General features: G+C 32.2%; 1 protein-coding gene across 6 annotated transcripts; it reads right to left on the bottom strand.

Annotated features, from left to right (window-relative positions):
• Positions 1 to 1,622: 1,622 nt before the first annotated feature.
• LOC124542890 (circadian locomoter output cycles protein kaput) lies at positions 1,623 to 19,670 on the bottom strand. 6 transcript variants are annotated; one of them, XM_047120791.1, is made up of 15 exons: positions 19,581 to 19,670; positions 19,188 to 19,419; positions 18,277 to 18,425; positions 17,995 to 18,176; positions 17,784 to 17,901; positions 16,002 to 16,097; positions 14,551 to 14,611; positions 11,531 to 11,769; positions 10,945 to 11,092; positions 9,774 to 9,957; positions 8,484 to 8,669; positions 5,382 to 5,543; positions 4,806 to 4,928; positions 3,169 to 3,204; positions 1,623 to 2,959 (listed from the first exon to the last, which is right to left on the bottom strand). In XM_047120791.1, exons 2-15 carry the CDS (start codon positions 19,223 to 19,225, stop codon positions 2,777 to 2,779), a joined length of 1,905 nt encoding a protein of 634 aa, XP_046976747.1. In that variant the 5' UTR covers positions 19,226 to 19,419; positions 19,581 to 19,670; the 3' UTR covers positions 1,623 to 2,776. The 6 variants fall into 6 exon arrangements, with proteins under 6 accessions (XP_046976747.1, XP_046976748.1, XP_046976746.1 ...); XM_047120792.1 differs by having other exon boundaries at positions 19,188 to 19,327; positions 19,581 to 19,667; XM_047120790.1 differs by having other exon boundaries at positions 19,188 to 19,667.
• Positions 19,671 to 20,677: the final 1,007 nt, after the last annotated feature.

Genomic DNA, 20,677 nt, shown 5'->3' with positions numbered 1-20,677 from the left:
CGTTACTTATCGAGGAACGCTGATCATTTAACGAGGATTCCACGATAAACAACGCTAGTGAAACGTGTATTGTTAATAATAATAAAATTATAATAACTTACGGGTAATTTAGTTGTAAAATAGTCAAGAAGTGTTTTACAATAGGCGGAAATAAAACCCACAATGCATTATACCCCGTCCCTGAAATATTGTATGACTTAATATTGTACTAACAACGTTAAAATTCCTACAGATCACGTTGATATTATATACTAACAGCGATCTAACATTCAATATACTTAAGAGCTACCATCAAGTATTCACATAAGAGAGGCGGGGACATTATTACCACTATATAAATTACCAAAAAAACAGTTTTCTAAGAACACGAAAGAAGGACTTACCCAGAATTGGGACAATCTGCATTCCTTATGCAGAATAATCTAAAACTATTACCATCTATCTATAGACATAAGTAACTTTAAGTATGCGTTTCTTTACCAGTTAAGTGATATCGGTTACTAGGTGATTTCTTCTTTCAATTAACAAACCAAGGTCCTTATCGCCACTGAAACTTCTTGAGAGGGACAAAGGAACCCGAACTTATTAAATGCTTACAAAACGAAAATGACATTTAACAGAAATATTTATTAAATTTAGAAATACAATATATTTGTTTATTTATTTTTTTTAAATAATTCGTTTCATTACAAGTTGTTAAAAATTGTTTTCCTACAATTTAATATAAAAGTCTTGTAATAAACATTACATTGTATCATAAAATCAGTTATTGCATTAACATGACAAGTAAATAAAATTGGAACTAAAGCCAGCTCTTCTTGTACGTCCCCGTAACAATATGTACACAACTTAACAAATAATCAATATATAAAAAGGAATACACCAAAACTAAGATGCGTAACAATAACAAATGTTGTATAAGAAAATTAAATTTGAAATAAATAATTTGTTAATAAAAATAGTTTGTATATATAAAAAAACATATTCAACATAAAGTAAATAATCATTTTTCAAATGTAACAATAAATTTCATCTATATTTTTACTACCTATGACATTAAAAATAAATATATTATAATGGCCCATCATTAAATCTTAAAAAAGACATTTTGGGATAGAAATATTTTTATTTGAATTTCATTAAATAATAGCTATGCTTTTATTAATTTTATTTGTATTTGCAATTTTATGCCCGAGATGTTATGTTAAAAATTCTTATAGAATTAAATTAAAACATGAGGTGAGCAAGATAAATTAATTTGAATAAATACTGAACGCTCATTGGTTGAATATTACGTCAATGGCTGCCACCGACCAATGATAATTCAGATCCAAGTCAAATCGGGCATTGCCAATTATTTCAAAAACAAAAGGTTAACCAACCAGATTGCGAAAATGTGGCTTTAGTAATACATATCCTCTAATTGAATTAGCTTATCTGATAGTAAGAAAAACATTGGCCTTCCGCCTCATTGGTTGGTTTGCAAGTTGAATAAATATAATACTATCTGTGACATGACGATGCACTAATATATCAAAATCCTTTATAAAAGATTCAGTATAAAAAGAGTAAAAAATTATGCATCAATTTGGAAATATATAATACCTAAAATTTCAAAGTAGAAAATTTTGTTTTGCTATTATATTTTAAAATATAAATCATAGATATTTTAAAAACATCTGATTCTTGACAAAAAATGTCATTACACTCTAGTCTACTCTGTATAACCAGACGGTATATTTTATTAAATTTAAACTCTAAAAACCAAATATAATGGACCCGATTATGTTGTACAAAATCTTTAAACTAATATATTTGACAGGAATTAAAGATAATGCTATATTTTTCTTTGTGAATATGAAAATGGTATAAATAGGTATAGTCCTGTCAAGAGATATGTAATTTAAAGACATCGTAAGCGCACTAACGTCCAATAGATTTAAACTAAAATAATGGTTCTCTGTTACCTACCGACATAATTATATACAAAATTGCACAGCCCTTCGATCAAAAATACAAAAATAAGAAATGCCGTTACACTAAAATAATATTTAGTTGCATCACAATGAAGGTCACCCTGACTTCAAAAAATAATTTATTAAGTCGATAAAATTGATTTTAATTTTAATTAAACCGTACATAGGAAAAATAAATTTAAGTACTCTTATCAATGTTAATAGATCTTAAGCATAACCTCAGACGTACTTGAATTATAGAATATTGTTTAATACATTTTATACGACAACGGTGACCTTGAAAAATATATATATTTGGAATCTTACATAAGTTAAAAATTTTCTTCAATAAATATATAAGAAAAGTCTAAATTTAAGTGTATTAAGATATAGAGTCCCAACCTCTACTTCGTTAAAATTAATGTACAAATAGTTTCAACAAAACATAACCACTTATTAAAAGTACGAATATATCATAACAAATATCATAAAAATATATCGAAACTAATTGAGATTAACACTAATTCTACGATAGAAAAAGAACGTAAAGTATATTATGAGAAACACGTTCTTAAGAGACGGACTCACAGGCGATCTCCTAAACATTATCAAATGTTTGTGTCTTCACTGCAACACATACTCTTCACGCGATCCTGTCTCGTCATTTTACTACAGATAATCTAAACTACATCCACAACAGAGACGGTAAATAACATTGAAAAGATTATTTTATATATTTGTGCTTATAAGGAAGTATTTTATCATTAAATGAGATCCGGGCTAAGATAAGTCGTCCCACATGCGTCGCGAACTACAGACTCTTATTGCTGAGGCGGCATATGATGATTCTGATTCTGATGTGTGGTGTGGTGGTGACCGCCCGGCGGCGGTGGCGGCGGGTGGTGGGGGTAGCTAGGCACTGGTCTAGTCGCTGTTCCGTCGTAAAGTATTTGTGCTCGTTCATTTTGTTGCATTTGTTCGGTATGTGAGAATGGATCTTGAACCTAAAATTTTTAAACAATTTCAATGTAATTACACGATGCATCATTATCGATATTAAACATTCAGAATTGCTGCAAATATAAAAAAATTACTGTATGCAACTAGAACACAATTTACAAAATTTTACTTATGAGTAGTAGAGAAATTTATTAAAATACAGTTTGAATTGAATGTTAGTAAATTTTATAGAATATTATCGTGGGATATTTACCATCGGAATTGATGTGGTATTTGATGAACTGGAAGGCTGTTAATTTAACTTTTTTTATTAAAATGGTAGTTAATGCATAATTAAATCATAAATGGTTAAAATTTAATTAGGTCGTCAAAGTATCGAAACTTGGACATTTTGCGCGCCAACTCCACGAGGCCATAATTTATGTATTGTTATATTAATACAAATAATATAAAAATCGCATTGCAGAAAATTATTTTACAAAAAAAAACTCAAAAATTAATTAATAGATAAAAGTATTTATATCTCAGATAGTAAGTAGCGTGCTGTGATTAAAAAATAATAACGAATTATTTTTGAAACTAAAGCTGTATTTAATTCAATTTACAAATGGCATGACAGCATATGTCTTTTACTTAGTGGAATATGTACATTAAGAAAATTTTATTCGAATAAAATTAATTATATTTTTATATATAATTCATGAATTATCTGTTTTTAAGTGTGACCGTGCATATTATGTATATTGGTTCCCGGTTTATAGTTTTAAAAGCATTTTTTTTAAATAATCATGCTGAACAAGCTATTATAACTGTGATGATTAGACGAAGGTGTGATTATAATTTCATACTTTAGAATTAATTATATAAAGCGACAAGTGTAAAAAAAATATATAATTACAAACTACATGTTTGTAAAAAATAATCTCATAAATATGATTAATGTGAAAACATCTTAAAGTGTGGTTACCAATATTAAAAAAAAAAACAAGATAATACATGTTTTCTCCTAAAAAAAGTTAATATCTGTAAGTACGTTTAGTGGTATGTTATTGTTTCAACTTTTTCACTCACAATAAAAATAACCCCGAAAATATTTTTGTGTGACAAGAAAGGTGAAGTTAGTGCATTATTATTCATAATTATACAATGTACATACTATACTTTTTCAGTAGCTAGGCTGTGGTTCACACACATACTGCCCATGTCATTTGTAACTGTTTATAGTTTGTTCGCGTTAAGAATGCAGTGAGTTGTCATTGTTTACCGGCTTTACTCCGCCCCCTGACCAATCAAATCTTTTTTAACAGCAGGGTGAAGGTGTATGCATATTTGTGTTAAAATTCCAACAAATTATATTTGTTTCAAAGACTAAGTATAGAATTTAAAAAATACACATTAAAATAAATAATCGAATCGGGGTGTTTAATCAACAAAATTCTTAACACTATATACAATCGTTTGCGAATCTTGTCATCGCGATGTAGAAATTTACATATTTTGACTTAACGTCATCTAGTAGCTATAGGTTACATTAATTATTACGAGTACAGCTTGAATAAATTAAATATAAATATATAAATAAACAAAATTATAAAAATAAAAATATCATGTAATAATTAATTAAATGTGAACTTGACTTTTTAATTTGAAAAGATTTGATTGTTCAAAGGGGGCGGAGTCAGGCCGGTAAACAATGACAACTCACTGAATTCTTAACGCGAACAGACTATAGTATTATCTATAATACCTCTAAATATCAAAAATGTTACTTATTGTATAACACGTATTAGCATTACCAACTGTCATGATTATATTGAAAGAGGAAGCGTGGCGTCCCTCCCCGATAGTTATCTTCGAAGCTGCAACGCTAGGCTATGCATGGCTACTCACGTTGATGAGAGGCTGTAAGATACCGAGGCGTGCGAGTAGTAGTTGCTCTTTCACTTGCCGCAGTTCCTCTTGCTGGCGCACTATCATCTGTTGTAACTCGCGATGTGTGCGCTGCAACTGCTCCTGCCGCGGCCACTAGCTCGCATCATCACATACCAACAATCCCACCGACCTCCCGATTCACCGTTATACCATTAAACTCAATAATCAATCAAAATAATAATCAAAAAAAAAATGGGACCCCACGGGAAGCACTACCTTTCAAACAAAAAAAAATTATCAAAATCGGTCCACCCAGTGAAAAGTTATGGGGTAACAAACATAAAAAAAAAAAAAAAAAAAAAAATACAGACGAATTGATAACCTCCTCCTTTTGGAAGTCGGTTGAAAACAACGAAAACGAATGCAAACACTTATCAAAATCAATCCATTTAAAGTTTTTAATTTAATGTAAAATAATGTAATCGCAAATAAATAATTAAAACTCTCGCCATACTCACGGGGCTCGAGAGTTATTTTGGTATTAATAAAAAAATAAATAAACCTATATGATTTTAATGGTAATGTGAGACGCACCTGCAACTGTGCCTGGTCGGGGCTGACGATCACGGGTACCGGGTGCAGTGGCAGCGACAGCACGCCCGGGACGCCGACGGACCCGATGTAGGGCGCCGGCTCCAGGTACTGCGCGCCGATGCCGTGCTGGGGCACTATCGCCGGCTCCGCTACCCGTGGCGTCTGCGGACAGTTAATCTTTCATTTCACACTCAACTAGCTGCTCAAGCGACTTCAAACAAACGTGAACGTAGTGTGATCTTCTAATGTTTGTATTATTAAAAGAGCCATTTTTACTCATTGCATATGTACATACAGCCTTGGCCAAAAGTATGGAGCACCCTATAAATGTTGCACGTGCATCATAAATACCGCATAAAACAAAGCCTTTTGTTTATACATTACCTGGGCGACATCTTCAAACGTCTTATGAACAATAGTTTTACTTAGTAGCTTGTAATAAAACCGCTATTGTTGTGTAATTTGCGATTTTACGTTTTTTGGAATAATCACTTTGGAATGATCACTTCGCGCGCGAGCGCTTCACGCTGTGACTTAGTGCTCTCTTGCTGTTATTTTGTGTTAACATTATTTAATATTATCCCAAAAGGCCTAAAAAGAATGAACTTACTCTGGAACAACGAGTGCAAATTCAAGTTTTGCATGAGCAAGGCAAATTACAAGTTCAAATATCTAAAACCGTGAAATGCTCGCGTAGAGCTGTGCAATTAGCTATTGAACGATTCGTCGCTACCGGCTCACACCTTAGCAGGCCTAAACCAGGCCGTAAACGCATCACCACTGACCGAGAAGACCGAAAGTTAGTAAGGGAATCTTTAAAAAATAGAAAAATAACTTCTTCTGAGCTTGCTGCTGAACTATCAACGGAAGTTAATAAAACAATATCAGCCAGAACAACTCGCAGAAGGCTTCAGGAAGCTGGCCTTAAAGGCTGCAAAGCCAGGAAGAAGCCATGGCTCTCGGACAATAACAAAAGAGCCCGCTACGCCTGGGCCCTAAAATATCAATATTTTGCGAAAGAAGACTGGTCAAATATTATATGGTCCGACGAATCAAACTTTGAGGTAAGGCAGATAACATTGTATACAATGTAGATAAAACAAAATAAATTAAAATATTAATTAATCGATTCTATGTTTCCTAATTTCTTAACTATCTTGTTTACGATTAATTTCAGGTATTTGGTACCCCTGGTATCACCTACGTGCGTCGTCGCGTGGGCGAAGAATTCAACCCCCAATGCGTGGTACTGACTGTAAAACACGGTGGAGGAAGCGTAATGGTCAGGGGCTGCATGACTGATTCTGGAGTTGGTGAAATGTTCGTGTGCGAGGGTCGGATGGACTCTACAAAGTACATCAATGTACTGGAATCAGCATTGGTACCCTCGTTTTCTACACTTTTTGGAGACACCAATATGGATGGAGTTAGATTCCAACAAGACAACGCGCCTTGTCAGCCACAAGTCAGCCCGCACAATGACTTGGTTTCGGGAAAATAATATAGAGCTTCTAGAGTGGCCTGCACAGTCACCGGATCTGAACCCCATTGCGCATTTATGGGGTATATTAAAGCGTAAGGTCCGGCGCCATACAATAACCACCAAAGAAGACTTGAAAAGGCGCTTACGTGAAGAGTGGAACAATATAAGCACCGAAGACTGTAAAAAACTAGTTACGTCGCTACCTGCAAGAATTACTGCTGTGATTAAGGCCAGGGGTGGGCCAACTAAATACTAATTTTTTGTAATAATAAACACCATATTAAACTTATAAAATTGTTTCATTTACTTCCGAATGAGCCTTCATAATAAAATTGAAATAATTTGGGGGTGCTCCATACTTTTGGCCAAGGCTGTATATACGGTACATATAATAAAATAACATTTTTACAATTTTTGTCGGTCTTTCTGTCTATCTGTCGGTTTGTTCCGTCTAATCTCGGACTTTCACTAGCAGATAATTGATATAACAAGGAGTAATTTGGCTACAATCTTTTTTTTTTATATTCAAACGCGTAAAATGTCGCGGGCACAGCTAGTGTTACATATAACCTCCTTTAAGAATAGAGTATTCTACGGTGTTTAAAATAGTACTTCAAAATGTTGTATATCTTCATAAAAAGCTACAAACAATATATTTTGGCAAAATTAACACCTTTCCTTGCCAGAAGATGAAATTAAAATTCAAACCTTTTAATCTCGAAAAAAAACGCTATCAGTCATTTAGGTGACGTCAAACCTATATAAATAACAGTCCATATTCATAAATACGACCGGCATTCTGCTTTTACAAATCCGGTTTGCATTTTAATAAATAAATACATACAAATAAAATTCACTTTATTTTTTTTTATTTAATGTTAGACTAAATCCTGGTAGTTAAAGTTATTAGATGTCGTTTAGTTGTCAATACCTTAACACTGAACTGACGGTATTTGCCGCTCTTACGTCACACCGTGGTGGCTGGTGTTATAGGTCACGTGACATGTAGATTTAAAATTACGACTTTTTAATTTAGTGTAATAAGGTAATAATGTGCTGTTATGACTCAAAATAAGAATTTTTAAGAATATTTCTATATAATCTTAGTTCTATCAACTTTCATAATTTATTTTTCACCACGGAAAGTACCCTACTGCGAAGGAAAATTCTTTAAAGACCAAAAAGCATGTTATTCAGTTTTATCATAAAAGCGTCAATAGTAACGATTGTAATTTTAAGACAGAGATAGCTTTAAAACAGGCAAGTATAGTACGACACAACTTAGATGTCGCATCGGCAAAATTCGTAAAACCGATCACATCCGAATTAAGTACGCTATACCAAATTATCAATATTTATTTCTCACGCGAATATGATCTTTGCACAAACGTAATAACTTGTAATATCATATGACCTAATATATTCGTCAATTTGACGCGTCGATTTACATGCACTTGTTTTCTCTGACGCGTGAATCTATAGCGACGAATAGCGTTGAATGGCGCTATAGGGAGCTATTTCTATTGGTTGTGTAAACCGGCAGTAATCGGTTTTATTTTCATTCCATTGCATTTTCCGATGCTACATCTAATTTGTGTCTTACTATACACGTGACTTACTTCTTGCGCGGTCATGCGTGACGATCGCGAGTCACCCGACACCGAGGCTGTGTCGGATCCGGGAGCGTACAGCACCTGCGAGGCGCGGGTGGGCCACGAAGCGGTGGCAGTGGTAGCCGTGCCGATGGTCGCCACCGTTGCGCAAGTACTGCCAGTTGACGTCGCGGCAGACTTCACCGATGGTGGCTGTTAACAAGAAATCAAAAATTTGCTGACTAACGATTTCAAATGGATTTCATATAGTATAATATGGGTACTTTGTATTATACCAAGCGTATCTCTTAAGGCATTATTTTATAATAAAATCAAGTCTTAATTTATATAACGAGGATTTAGGCATCCGCTCGTTATCAGACATTATGATATTCAAAATATAAGTCTAGTCGTTAACATTCGTAATATTCCCTATCTTTAGGAATATCCATTATTTCGCTGTCATGTGTTCCACTTCATAATGATGTTGCCAGTATTTACGGTAAATAAATAAATCCTAATGAAACATTTAAACGCTTCGATATATATTTTGTATATACTATAATGCCGTGCTGATTAAACAAACCCCTGATTGGTCTATTCAGAGGCAGTAGCACGATAAGCGACGCTTTGTATCTCGTAAAATTTTGCATGGATGAGCTCAGGCTCCTCTCCCTTTGTTGAGAAGGTTTAGAACATATTCCACCATGTGGTAGGATTTCGATGAAATTAGACACATGCAGGTTTCCTCACGATGTTTTCCCTCACCGCTGAGCACGAGACGAATTATAAACAATAATTAAGCACATCAATGTTCAGTGGTGCTTGCCTTGGTTAGAACCCGCAATCATCGGCGAAGATGCACGCGTTCTAACCACTGGGCAGTCTCGGTTCAATATGACCGATTTCTTAAAAAACTCATAATCAAAAGTAGAAAACATAATGTTAGAAAATTGACACTCGTTTACTGAACATATTTTTAATATAATTAGTAAAGTTGAGTCGAGATGGCCCAGTGGTTAGAACGCGTGCATCTTAACCGATGATTGCGGGTTCAAACCCAGGCAAGCACCGCTGATTCATGTGCTTAATTTGTCTTAATAATTCATCTCTTACTCAGCGGTGAAGTAAAACATCGTGAAGAAAACCTGCCTGTGACAAATTTCATAGAAATTCTGCCACATGTGTTTTCCATCAACCCGCATTGGAACACCGTGGTGGAATATGTTCCAAACCTACACCTCAAAGGGAGAGGAGGCCTTTAGCCCAGCAGTGGGAATTTACAGGCTGTTGTTGTAGTAAAGTTAATTATAATACCTGCGACAGAGAATGATATGAGTTCCCGAAAGCGTCGCTCGCCTCGGACATATACGACGGCGACATAGCCATCATGGCATCTTCCGAAGATGTCTCCTTCAAGTCACCTCTATTGGGTTCCGGTTCGCTTACGGTGTCAGTGTCGACGTTTTCTTGCTTCGCGTTTTTATATATATCTGCATAACTAAAAAAAATAAAGAAGACTTCTTATACATTCAATTTACATTATTACAGCTTTACGAATAAAAATCGTTTTTGAAACCTAACGAAAGTACAGTCGGGGTAAGAAAAGGCACGTCACCTTAAGATCTATTTTCGTGTGTCCTCAGTATGAGCGATAATCTGCTTTACCGATCGAGAATGACATATTGCATCGCAACGATTTGACGTTTAGATTCAAAAGGTACTAAGAGCTTAAGACTTGATAAAGGAATGAATTTGAAAACTGACGAAGGTTTTACTCTGACTGTACATATAATACAAACACAACTTCAAATAACAGTTAAGGATGTATGATAGAAAATGTATTTATTATTAGGTAGTATGCAAAAAGGCAAAAAAGTAGTATGTCCTTTCTCGGAGTTCAAGTTTGCCGCACACCAAATTTCATCAAATTCGGTTCAGCGGTTTGGTAGTGAAAGAGCAACAGACATACAGACAGACAGAATTACTTTCACATTTATAATATTATATTTATATATAGGTATATATAAGTACTGATTGTTATTTTGCTTGTTATTTATCATTATTTTTAATACGACTATACTACGACACAAATTAGATGTAGCATCGGAAAATGTAATGGAATGAAAATAAAACCGATTACTGACGATTTACACAGCCAATAGAATAGCTCTCTATCGCGCCATTCGACGCTATTTGTCGCTATAGATTCACGTGTCAGAGAGAGCAAGTGCATGTAAATAGACGCGTCAAATTGACAAATATATTAGGTCATATGATATTACAAGTTTGTGCAAAGATCATATTCACATGAGAAATAAATATTGATAATTTGGGATAGCGTACTCAATTCGGATGTGATCGGTTTTACGAATTTTGCCGACGCTACATCTAAGTTCTGTCGTACTATGATATAGTTATACTATGTCATAATATGTCAAATTATTGAATTTAAAAGAGGCAAATATATTTCGATGTACCAACACACCTCACAACACGATGCGTGCAGACAACGAACTCCGGCTTAGAGTTCCATTGATGGTAAGTAATATAGAAACGGGTCTGTAACCAGATCCACTGCTGACCCTTGGTGAGAAATCTGTAGTAGCACGACGTCAGCTCGCCTTTTTGCATTACTGAAAAAAATACACACATATTAATATGTAACTACTTACATCGACATTACAAATGATAATAGTCTTATTTAAGAAGAATCGATCCTGGCTACGTACGGGTGCAATGCTGATACTAAATATACAACAGATTTGTCTATTTACGACATTACATTAGAAACTTCTAAAATTGTCATTATTTCTTTAGTATATTGTCCATGTACTATATACAAAAACTTTCCTCCCCAATCCCTCTATTTATTAAAATATATTATTAATATTTATTAAACCGCATCAAAATCCGTTGCATAATTTTAAAGATCTAAGCATACATAGGGACTGAGAGGTAAGCGACTTTTTTATACTATGTAATGATAATGATCACAAGCCTATTGTCATATAAATCAAGGTGACAGTACTAATTTATATTGAAAAATTATGTTTAATATAATAACAACTCACATGCTTCATGACACGTCACCACTTTCTCCAGATCATCGAAGTGGTAGTAATCGTATCCAGAAGTACCGAGCACTTCAAACGGTAGGTAACCTATGATGGGCGGCGCGCGATGATCTAAGAACAGGAATTTCCATTCCAAACTGTGACGCGATGTAAACTCGCTGCGACTTGTGTCAACTAGAGACACATCTCGGATCAGTTGAGGCGTGCACAGCTTCCCGGTACAGACGAACAGAAGCCTGAAACAAAGCAAACATTAAAACCCCCTCATTAACATAACTGATAATATTTTTATCATAAATTAACTAAAGCGAGACTTCGAAAACAAACAATACCCCTTGCTTAATTTCAACAACTGATTATATTTTTATCGTAAATTAACTGCACCGATACTTCGTCCGCTCGATCCGTCCTCAAAAATCGGTTTCTGATAAAAAAAAACCTAGTATTTTTATATATCATATAATTCACTATATATAAATTCTAATCCAGGGCTAATTTAACTTAAAATCTCGCAAATACTAAATCTGCCCCTTTCAAAACAACAGCGTAAACTACAATACAACATAACACTTCTTTGTATCAGCCACCCCGAACGAACTGAAATCGTCATTTAAGATGCGAATTAGCTGTACATGATACTGTTAGCATATAATGGATGCAACCTCATTTATTATTGGTGCATAATGGCCTGTGTGCCATATTTGGGACACAGTCTGGGTGCATAACTCATTAATATTGATGCCTAGGCATTCTCTCTTCCGATTAAAATTACCAATTCCAAATATCTCAGGCTAACCTAAGAACAAATTTTGTGCTGTATCGTCACACAATGTTGTTTTAAATTCGATTGTTATGATTTCAAAAAATGAATTGAAATGCACAAAGTTCTTATATAAAAGGCCACAGAAAAAAAATTACGAGATTTTGCCTCTATATATTAATTCTCCCCACAAAATTGGGAACATAAAATCCTCATATATGTTTCAAAATTGATTTTGTACATAGTATTACTGACATTCCATTGAAGACTTGAATGTTTTTTGAAAATACATCATCAACTGCTTTCATAATATAGGTATCCAGTGAAGGTCGATATAGATTGTTTCCACATAAGTGACTTTATTCGTTTCGTTTTAAAAGTCATAAAAAACAAAGTACGTGCGAGTCACACTTAGGTACTGAGAGAATTCACCAGGTTTTTTTTTAAAGATTTAGACTTTTCATAGGTTACAAATAATTTATGCATAAAATTGATGTCGACACTAATGCAATAATATTTAAGGTTTTCGTTTTTTTCCTATACTTATACTACAAGATATTGCTTTATGCCAAATTTCATGATTCTAAATCAATGGGAAGTCCCGGTTAAATTTTCACAGCTCCAGCTCTGAATATTTAGTATATATTTCCTCACAAAAAGGTCTAAACAGATAGACGTAAACGAATACACGACAACGAAGTAAAACAAAGGATCATTTTCATCATCAGGCCAAGACACTGAATATGATGAAGTAATCTTTTTTACTATTTTAACTGGACAAATCCATAACATTGATTTCAACAACTTAAACCCCTGTCTATTGCCAGCTCCATAGAGTTTATGTTTCGTTATTCATGTGTACAGTCAGAATAAGAAAACCTTCGTCAGTTTTCAAATTAATTCCTTTATCAAGTCGAACTCTTAGTACCTTTTGAATCTAAATATCAAATAATTGCGCCGCAATTTTTCATTCTCGTTCAGTAAAGCAGATTATCGCACATATTGAGCACACAAAAATATATATTAAGGTGACGATCCTTTTCATACCCCGCCTTTACATAATAGCCAACAGATTAAAAATATTTAATAAAAATTAAGATAAATATAATAGCAACTTTTTGTTCAACAAAATAACGATTTTATGAATTATTATAAATACTTTTGATGACTCATGATATCACACTCACTCATTCGTAGTAACAGTTACGACGCGATCTGAATTATTATAACCTTTTAGGATTAGCAGACACAATAGTACAAGTAAGATAACATTGTATATATCAGCCGACGCTAAAACGAAGATCTAATGTCAGATGTTTTTCAGAAACAAGATATCTCTAACCCGCACTGGAAAGAGTTCAGACGCAGGAGCAACAACTTTCTAGAATGTACAATCAGAGTAAGAAAACCTTCGCCAGTTTCCAAATTAATTCCTTTATCAAGTCTTAAGCTCTTAGTACCTTTTGAATCTACACGTCAAATTATTCAGTATGTCATTCTAGATCGGTAAAGCAGATTATCGCTAATACTGAGCAAACAAAAATAGATCTTTGACGAACCTTTCTTACCCCGACTGTACACTTTCGACTCAATAACTTTTGCTCATCCTAAGAGCTCTGGCTACGACGGAGTACTGGATACAAAATTTTATTAATACAGAGGTTTTAAGCCGCCCTCTTCACCGTAACAACATCACGTCATTTGTATTATTTTTTATCATTGCTAGGAGACTTATCCTATCCTAAATGTTAGCATGCTAGACGAATTTAAGACGTTGTGTATATTCCTATGGTTACCGAATACACAGATTTACAAAATATTAATGTCCACCAATTTAATGACTAATGCATACCCGGTATTAAGGATAAGGAAACAAATACCGACTTCAAAACACAAAAGTTTGCCAACGGTACATATATGTATCTCAATAGAAAATATAGAATATCATATTACATCATTAAATAAAGAAGAAGTAAAGCGTGTAAACCCAAATGTAATTTTTTTATAAGCTAAGAGATCCGGTCACCTGTTGCTGTGATCTTATACATTGAATTATGTTGTAGGATGTAATTAAACCAAAAATCTTCCCTTAAACACGCTGAATATAATGATTCAAATTTAATCTCTACTTATTCAGTGTGACATATGTGTATTTACACGTGATGTTCAAAATACAACGGTATTTTTATACATATAGAACATGTCAGAGTTTTCATTAACTTAAATATTTAATATCATACAAAATACTTTTTATTACCTTGACTCCTGATCTTGTTGGTATAAGATGTCGGAACTATCACTCTGTTCCATATACGTACCTGCAATATGTTAAACAGTTTGAACTTTCTTGCTTACGTGTCCAAAATATTTAGAAAATACTGATATATATTTAAACAAAGAAGTGTAGAAAGTTGGTATTCTTGGATGAGGAAAATAATGGTTGCTCTGATAAGACTACTAACAATATGTATTACATTAGTAATTTAATTTTATTGATATTATTTTATAGTGCAGAGACATTATACTTATTTATTCAGACAGATAATAGTTTAACAAACATTCTGATTTGAAATAAAATTCTCTGAATCATTTATGTTTAACACCGAACTTGTTTTATTTATTGGGGCTCTTTCATCGGGACCATTCGTCCGTACCGTCGTATAACAATGCTGATTCAAGTAACGCATAAATGAGTGAGAAAAAATGTTTATTAAAGTAATCTGTCATATACAATTCAACTGATGATTACGTGTGTGTTACGCTAGGTTCTACTGAGACTACACATGTAGTCTCAGTAGAACCTACTTTCCGAATCGGTGATAGCTTCACCAATTATAGTTGTTTAATGGCGAATCAAGAGTGCTTTTAAAAGCCTACTTGAAAAAAGTATATTTTGATATTAGATTTCCTTGAAATTTGTAATGGTACATCAGTAAGAAAAAAGAACATCGCTAAGTTCACGGATTCGGAAATGGGTTGTGACACCAATATCGTTTTTTAGTTTTGTTTGTGTAAATAACATAGTCGAGAGTTAAACTGTACCTCTGGAAGAAAACCGCGCCTTCTCAAAGGAACTTTTGAAATTGGATTTTTTTTTTATTTAGAACATAATTATAAACTAAACAATTATCTAGTGTCAAAAATCAGTGCAATATCTTTTATATTTTTTTATTAATTCGTATGTAATATGTAAGTACTGTTAATTTTTTTTTACTGAACTTTTTAAAGAGATGACAAGATCATTGGTTTTAGGACGTAATGTTGGTATGACATTATTTATGTGAATAAGAAATAGAGTTCAGCCAAGTATATATTCCTTAAAATAAAAGAAATTAAATTCAAATGAAAAAGGACTTTAAGTTCCTTTGGGATTTTTAATACATAAATCACATTATCAAAACGGTAACAACAGCAAGAATTATGCATTTTTTGGATATAAATTAAAAAAAGGGGTGTTCTTATAGTATGTACTCGCATATGATGTGTAACAACTGACATCTGATCTAATAAGTTAATACCCTTTGATACTCAGATATAGCAACGCGCGCTCTATTTGATCAAATCAAATGGGGCTTCCATCCCTTTTTATGAAATCACTTTCACAATTTGTAGGAAAGAGAGGAGAGATGTTACACATCATTCAAATTTTACTAATTGATGTTGTTTCTATTAAGCACATTAAGATGAAATAAACGTGAAGTGTCTTACGAAAATGTCCTTTGAATTGAACCAGTTCGTATGTGATATCATCTCGAAAATCCAGTGTTCCCCTTTGTAAATGACACTGGAACCGTATCTCGTTCTCTGAAATTAACAACACACATATGTTTAACACAAATTTAGAAATTAATCTTAAGGAACAGCTAAAATAGAATTGTTTATTCATTTGTTTGTTATACTCTAGCGACACAATCATAAATATAAATAATATGATTGCTTTTTTTGTATGTTTATAGCCAACACCCACACCCTATATACATGTTTATACATATAGTGATAAACTAAGCTTTGTATATAAATTGTATTATTACTTTATATCACATAGACAGATATGTTCCAAACCCTCTCCTTAATGGAAGAGGAGGCCTTATCTCAGCAGTGGGAAATTTACAGGCTGTTACTTTACTTTACTTTTTTTTTAGACAGATATCTGAATAAAAATTTAAATATCACGCAAAGCTGAATGTTTAAAATTATATTTATAATGAAACATTCTTTGTTACTGTGGTAAAATATTCACATAAAACATATAAAATTACATATATATAAATGTACATTTCAGTGGTACAAATGACAACGGAGATTCTATGGATAAACTTAAGTTTATTCCAGCGCTCTGCCCCCATTACTAATGACGGATATGAATAATATTCAACACGGTTTTCTCTACAATTTTATTCTTTACCGCCCAGCACGAGATATCTTATAAACACAAATTAACCATTTCAAAAGTCAAAGCTGTTTGCACGGAATTAAATTCGCAAATCGCAATCTTAATTAAATAACCACATTAAATATAAATGCAAGGCCTTCTTGACCCAATATGAAACAGTCGCAAGAAATATTAACTTTCCATCGCAAATAAAAATAAAAATCGCAAATGCCTGCTATAGAATGTTTCAAGTAATGTGAAACCTTTAAAACATTGTTCGGTAGAAAAATAAGCCTCGATCTTACAAGCCACTTCGCGTATCAAAACAAAATAAAAAGTTTGAAGTCGTAAAAACGTGTCATAGAACTTCCAAAATTACAATTTATTCATTGACTAAATTTCAAACCTGGAACACAGCTACATTATTTTATAATTGTTAATTTAATTGAAATATGCAAAAGGTATGCAATGCATTGTGAGGAGTTGGTGAAATTTCGCCATAAAGGAAAACAAAAAAGTGCCCCTAACCCATTATGTAAAACAGAGGGGAGAGTAAAGATTCCAAAAAACGGAGAAATGAAATTAAGTTACGACGATGTAATGTCCTTAAAAAATTACATGTTCCATATTTAATAATTATATTATAATAACTTACAACTTAATGCATTAAGATATTTATACATATAACACGAATCATGTTCTATATATGTTTGGACATTGGACAAATAATGTTAATGGCTAATTTTTTAAAACTTGGGTTTAACAAAGATTTAATTCTTCACTAACTTAGGTTGGAGCACACATAAAAGCCTTCGCTGTGAACTAAGTAAATTGTTATAATTAAAATTGGTCTTCACTGATAATAGAAAATACTTCGGCAGTTGTTAAAACAAAAACAAATTATAATCAAATAAAATAAGCAGCATTTGCGTAAAAACTGCAGTAGTTTAAATATAATGACACAAAATATTGATTATAGATAATTCGCTATGCATTACTGGAAAGAACTACATGAAATATACTTTGATTTATTAATAGAAAAAGCTATATATCATTTACTACTATAGTAAAAATATTTAATTATATTATCTCTATTGTAAAACATTATAGAAACAAACCTGATGATATTGTTTGATTAGGATGTATCACCATACTAGGGTTTTGAAGTAAAGCGTATAGGTTAGAACGATCATCATCAAATGCCAATTCAAATATACTTTTGTTCACCATATCACTCTGAAATTATTAAAATTTTAATGCAATAATAAACACTAATAGTATAAATGATAGTTTTTTCAAATTATTTCAATAATGAAAGTATATAGTTACCGGTTTGTGTCCTAATAATGACATGATACTTTCGGAAACATAATATATACAACCAGACGCCGAAAACACCATTACGAATCCTTCTAATGCTTCCAATACCAAATATGTAAATTCCTCATTTGACAAAAATGCGGGTTTCCAATCTTCCTGCACATCATGTGCTCTTGAGCGAACAGTTATTTCTGTAAGATCAAAACATTCCCAATACATTTGTATTATAAACAATTCAAGAAATGCTTTTTTAAAATTCTATAGATATATTAATAAAAATATATTTATTACCATTGTGGTTCTTTAAGAAAGATATCGTAGATTTGAGGACAGTTGATTTATCCATCTTTCTATTATTTGTTGACACCATGGATCCAAGTTCATTAACAAGCATGTTGAATTGGTCTCGCCTCTTCTTTTCACTCAAGTTACGTGTCCTCCTAAAATGATATAACTCCGTAATATTTACTTATAAATCTAATTCATCAGATTACAATCAAATTCTTAGTAATTGACAATAATATTTTTTGCTAATATTTCTATTATTTACTTTTCACAATACAAAATGTTTTTCATAAATAATAGCACAAAAAGCAAAACATAACACACTTATATATACTTATCAGCCATAATATAAAGAGTATAAAAATTACCACAACATTCTCTCAAAACAAATATATAGTATGTAAGAACATAAATATCATATCATATCAAATAATAAATCATGATAATCAAAGTGAATAAAACAAAATTTATGCTTCACTGGTATTAAAAGAACTACTGTTCCTTAATAATGAAAACAAAATAAATCAGTAATTTGAATTGTTATAAAGTTAAAAAATTGCATGAATATGTACCTCATTTTCCTTCAATGTTTTTTAGAACTTATCACTTTTATGACAAAATTTACAATAATAAATAAAAGAATAGCAAACTGATTTAGGATCTACAGGGATTTTAAATATAAACACTTGTTAATCTCATGGTTAAAATATGTAGTAACTCCTCAGTCCATATTCTTTTTTCAATTGATTAATAGTGCTGTGCCTATGAATAACAAGTAGACATCTACAAAAATATTAAATAGAAAACGATTGTATAACAGAAATTGTCGCGGAAAATTTTGGTGGTTCGTTTACTTTATTTATGAAATAATTTATTTCATACGAATTTGTAAGCCTACAAAACTAGCATATAAATACCTTTTCGAGTCATCTTTATCATCTCCGTCGTCGTCCATGGTTCTTTTACCTTGTCTACGAAAGTCGATCAATTGTACGACAGTAGCGACACATCACATACTAACGACATAATGTAAAATATTCCAAGAAAATAAAAAGCACTGTAAACTAGATGTTATTGAAAACACGTCACGGGCACATTAACATTTGAGATTTCGAGAATTAGTATTGTTTAAAATGTATGCAAAACGCTCTTTGGAAATTGTAGGCAATGTTTTAGGAACAGCGGTTAAAGGAGCACTCTAAATTACTGATGTATTATTCACTATAAAAACGCACTTTTAATAATTAAATTTAATATAAAATATAAGTAATGGAGTAAAGAAAACAAGTCACTTATTTAATTAAACACACCAATAACATATAGTAGATATTTTGAGAAAATGATAATATTCCCATTAGAAGTATAACAGTTGTGGTTCGATAAAAAATAGTCCTTGAAATTGATTTATATGAAGTAGCAACACTGAAATGAAAATACTTGGAAAAATAATCGGTACACCAAAGTAAAAAGTTTTTTTCACGACTAAATTTACAATATCATAACAGTAGCAATTATAATAAAACTCGTAACAATTTAAGAAAAGTAAATAAAAAAAATTGATATTAATAAATTATATTTAAAGACCATTATTCTTCGTCTCGAGAGTCTAGATTTGTAACTACATACTTATGTTTAAATCGTTAAATCTCTCGACGACAAATTGGCAATGGCAATCAATATTTTATTTATTTTTCAGCCAAATTAATTGATTTGCTCCCGCCCACTTAAAAAGAGCTCATACGACCAGTAATTTACTTTGACAGGCTCTTGAGCCTTGACGATCTTCATTCTTCAGCATAGAGTCAGTGTCATAAGGGATTCCCTAGTGCAAATCATTATTTACCGATCAAATCTCCTTCTCTTCCATAGTATGAGACTTGACGAATTAATCTGTGCGCTGTTGGGACAACTAAAAGACAAAATTAAGAATTTATTATTTATCTTTTGAAGTACATCGTTATTATTTTTGTTTTAAGCATTAATTATAACGTAATTGCTAACTTTCATGTCATTAAATTTGATGATAGCAGTTACGTAAATAGGTTATTAAAGTATTATATGCCATAAACTCCAATTACAAAAAAATAGCTGAGACGAAAATATTTACTGGATATTTTATAATTTATTATTAATCGTGACAAAAATTTCTAAATTTTATAACGAAAAATAAACTGGTCAAATTGAATTATTAAAAAAAGGCTATTCAAGAACATAATAATAGAGACTTTAAGAAAAAGAGTATAATTATTTTTTTTATCTAATTTTATAATGACATTTTAATATAAATACACATACCATTCAAATTATTTTTTAAACAATTTTTAGTTATCTCAGAAAATGTAAATAACGCAATAAAATAGTTGAGGACATTAATAAAACTTATGATTTTCATTGTAGATTTGCGAAA

This window comes from Vanessa cardui, chromosome Z (assembly GCF_905220365.1).
Source record: "Vanessa cardui chromosome Z, ilVanCard2.1, whole genome shotgun sequence".
In the NCBI taxonomy this organism is placed as follows: domain Eukaryota; kingdom Metazoa; phylum Arthropoda; class Insecta; order Lepidoptera; family Nymphalidae; genus Vanessa; species Vanessa cardui.
The sequence above is the reverse complement of the archived record's forward strand: the minus strand, read 5'-3'. Positions and strand labels throughout refer to the sequence as shown.

What these genes read in the sequence shown, in the direction of transcription:
- LOC124542890 (XM_047120791.1), bottom strand. Translation starts at nt 19,225, where the DNA reads ATGGACGACGACGGAGATGATAAAGATGACTCGAAAAG. An exon ending in CAACAAGATCAGGAGTCAAG is followed by an intron (nt 11,770 to 14,550) that starts GTAATAAAAAGT and finishes GCTTTGTTTCAG; the next exon opens with GCTTCTGTTCGTCTGTACCG. An exon ending in CATATCATTCTCTGTCGCAG is followed by an intron (nt 8,670 to 9,773) that starts GTATTATAATTA and finishes TCTTGTTAACAG; the next exon opens with CCACCATCGGTGAAGTCTGC.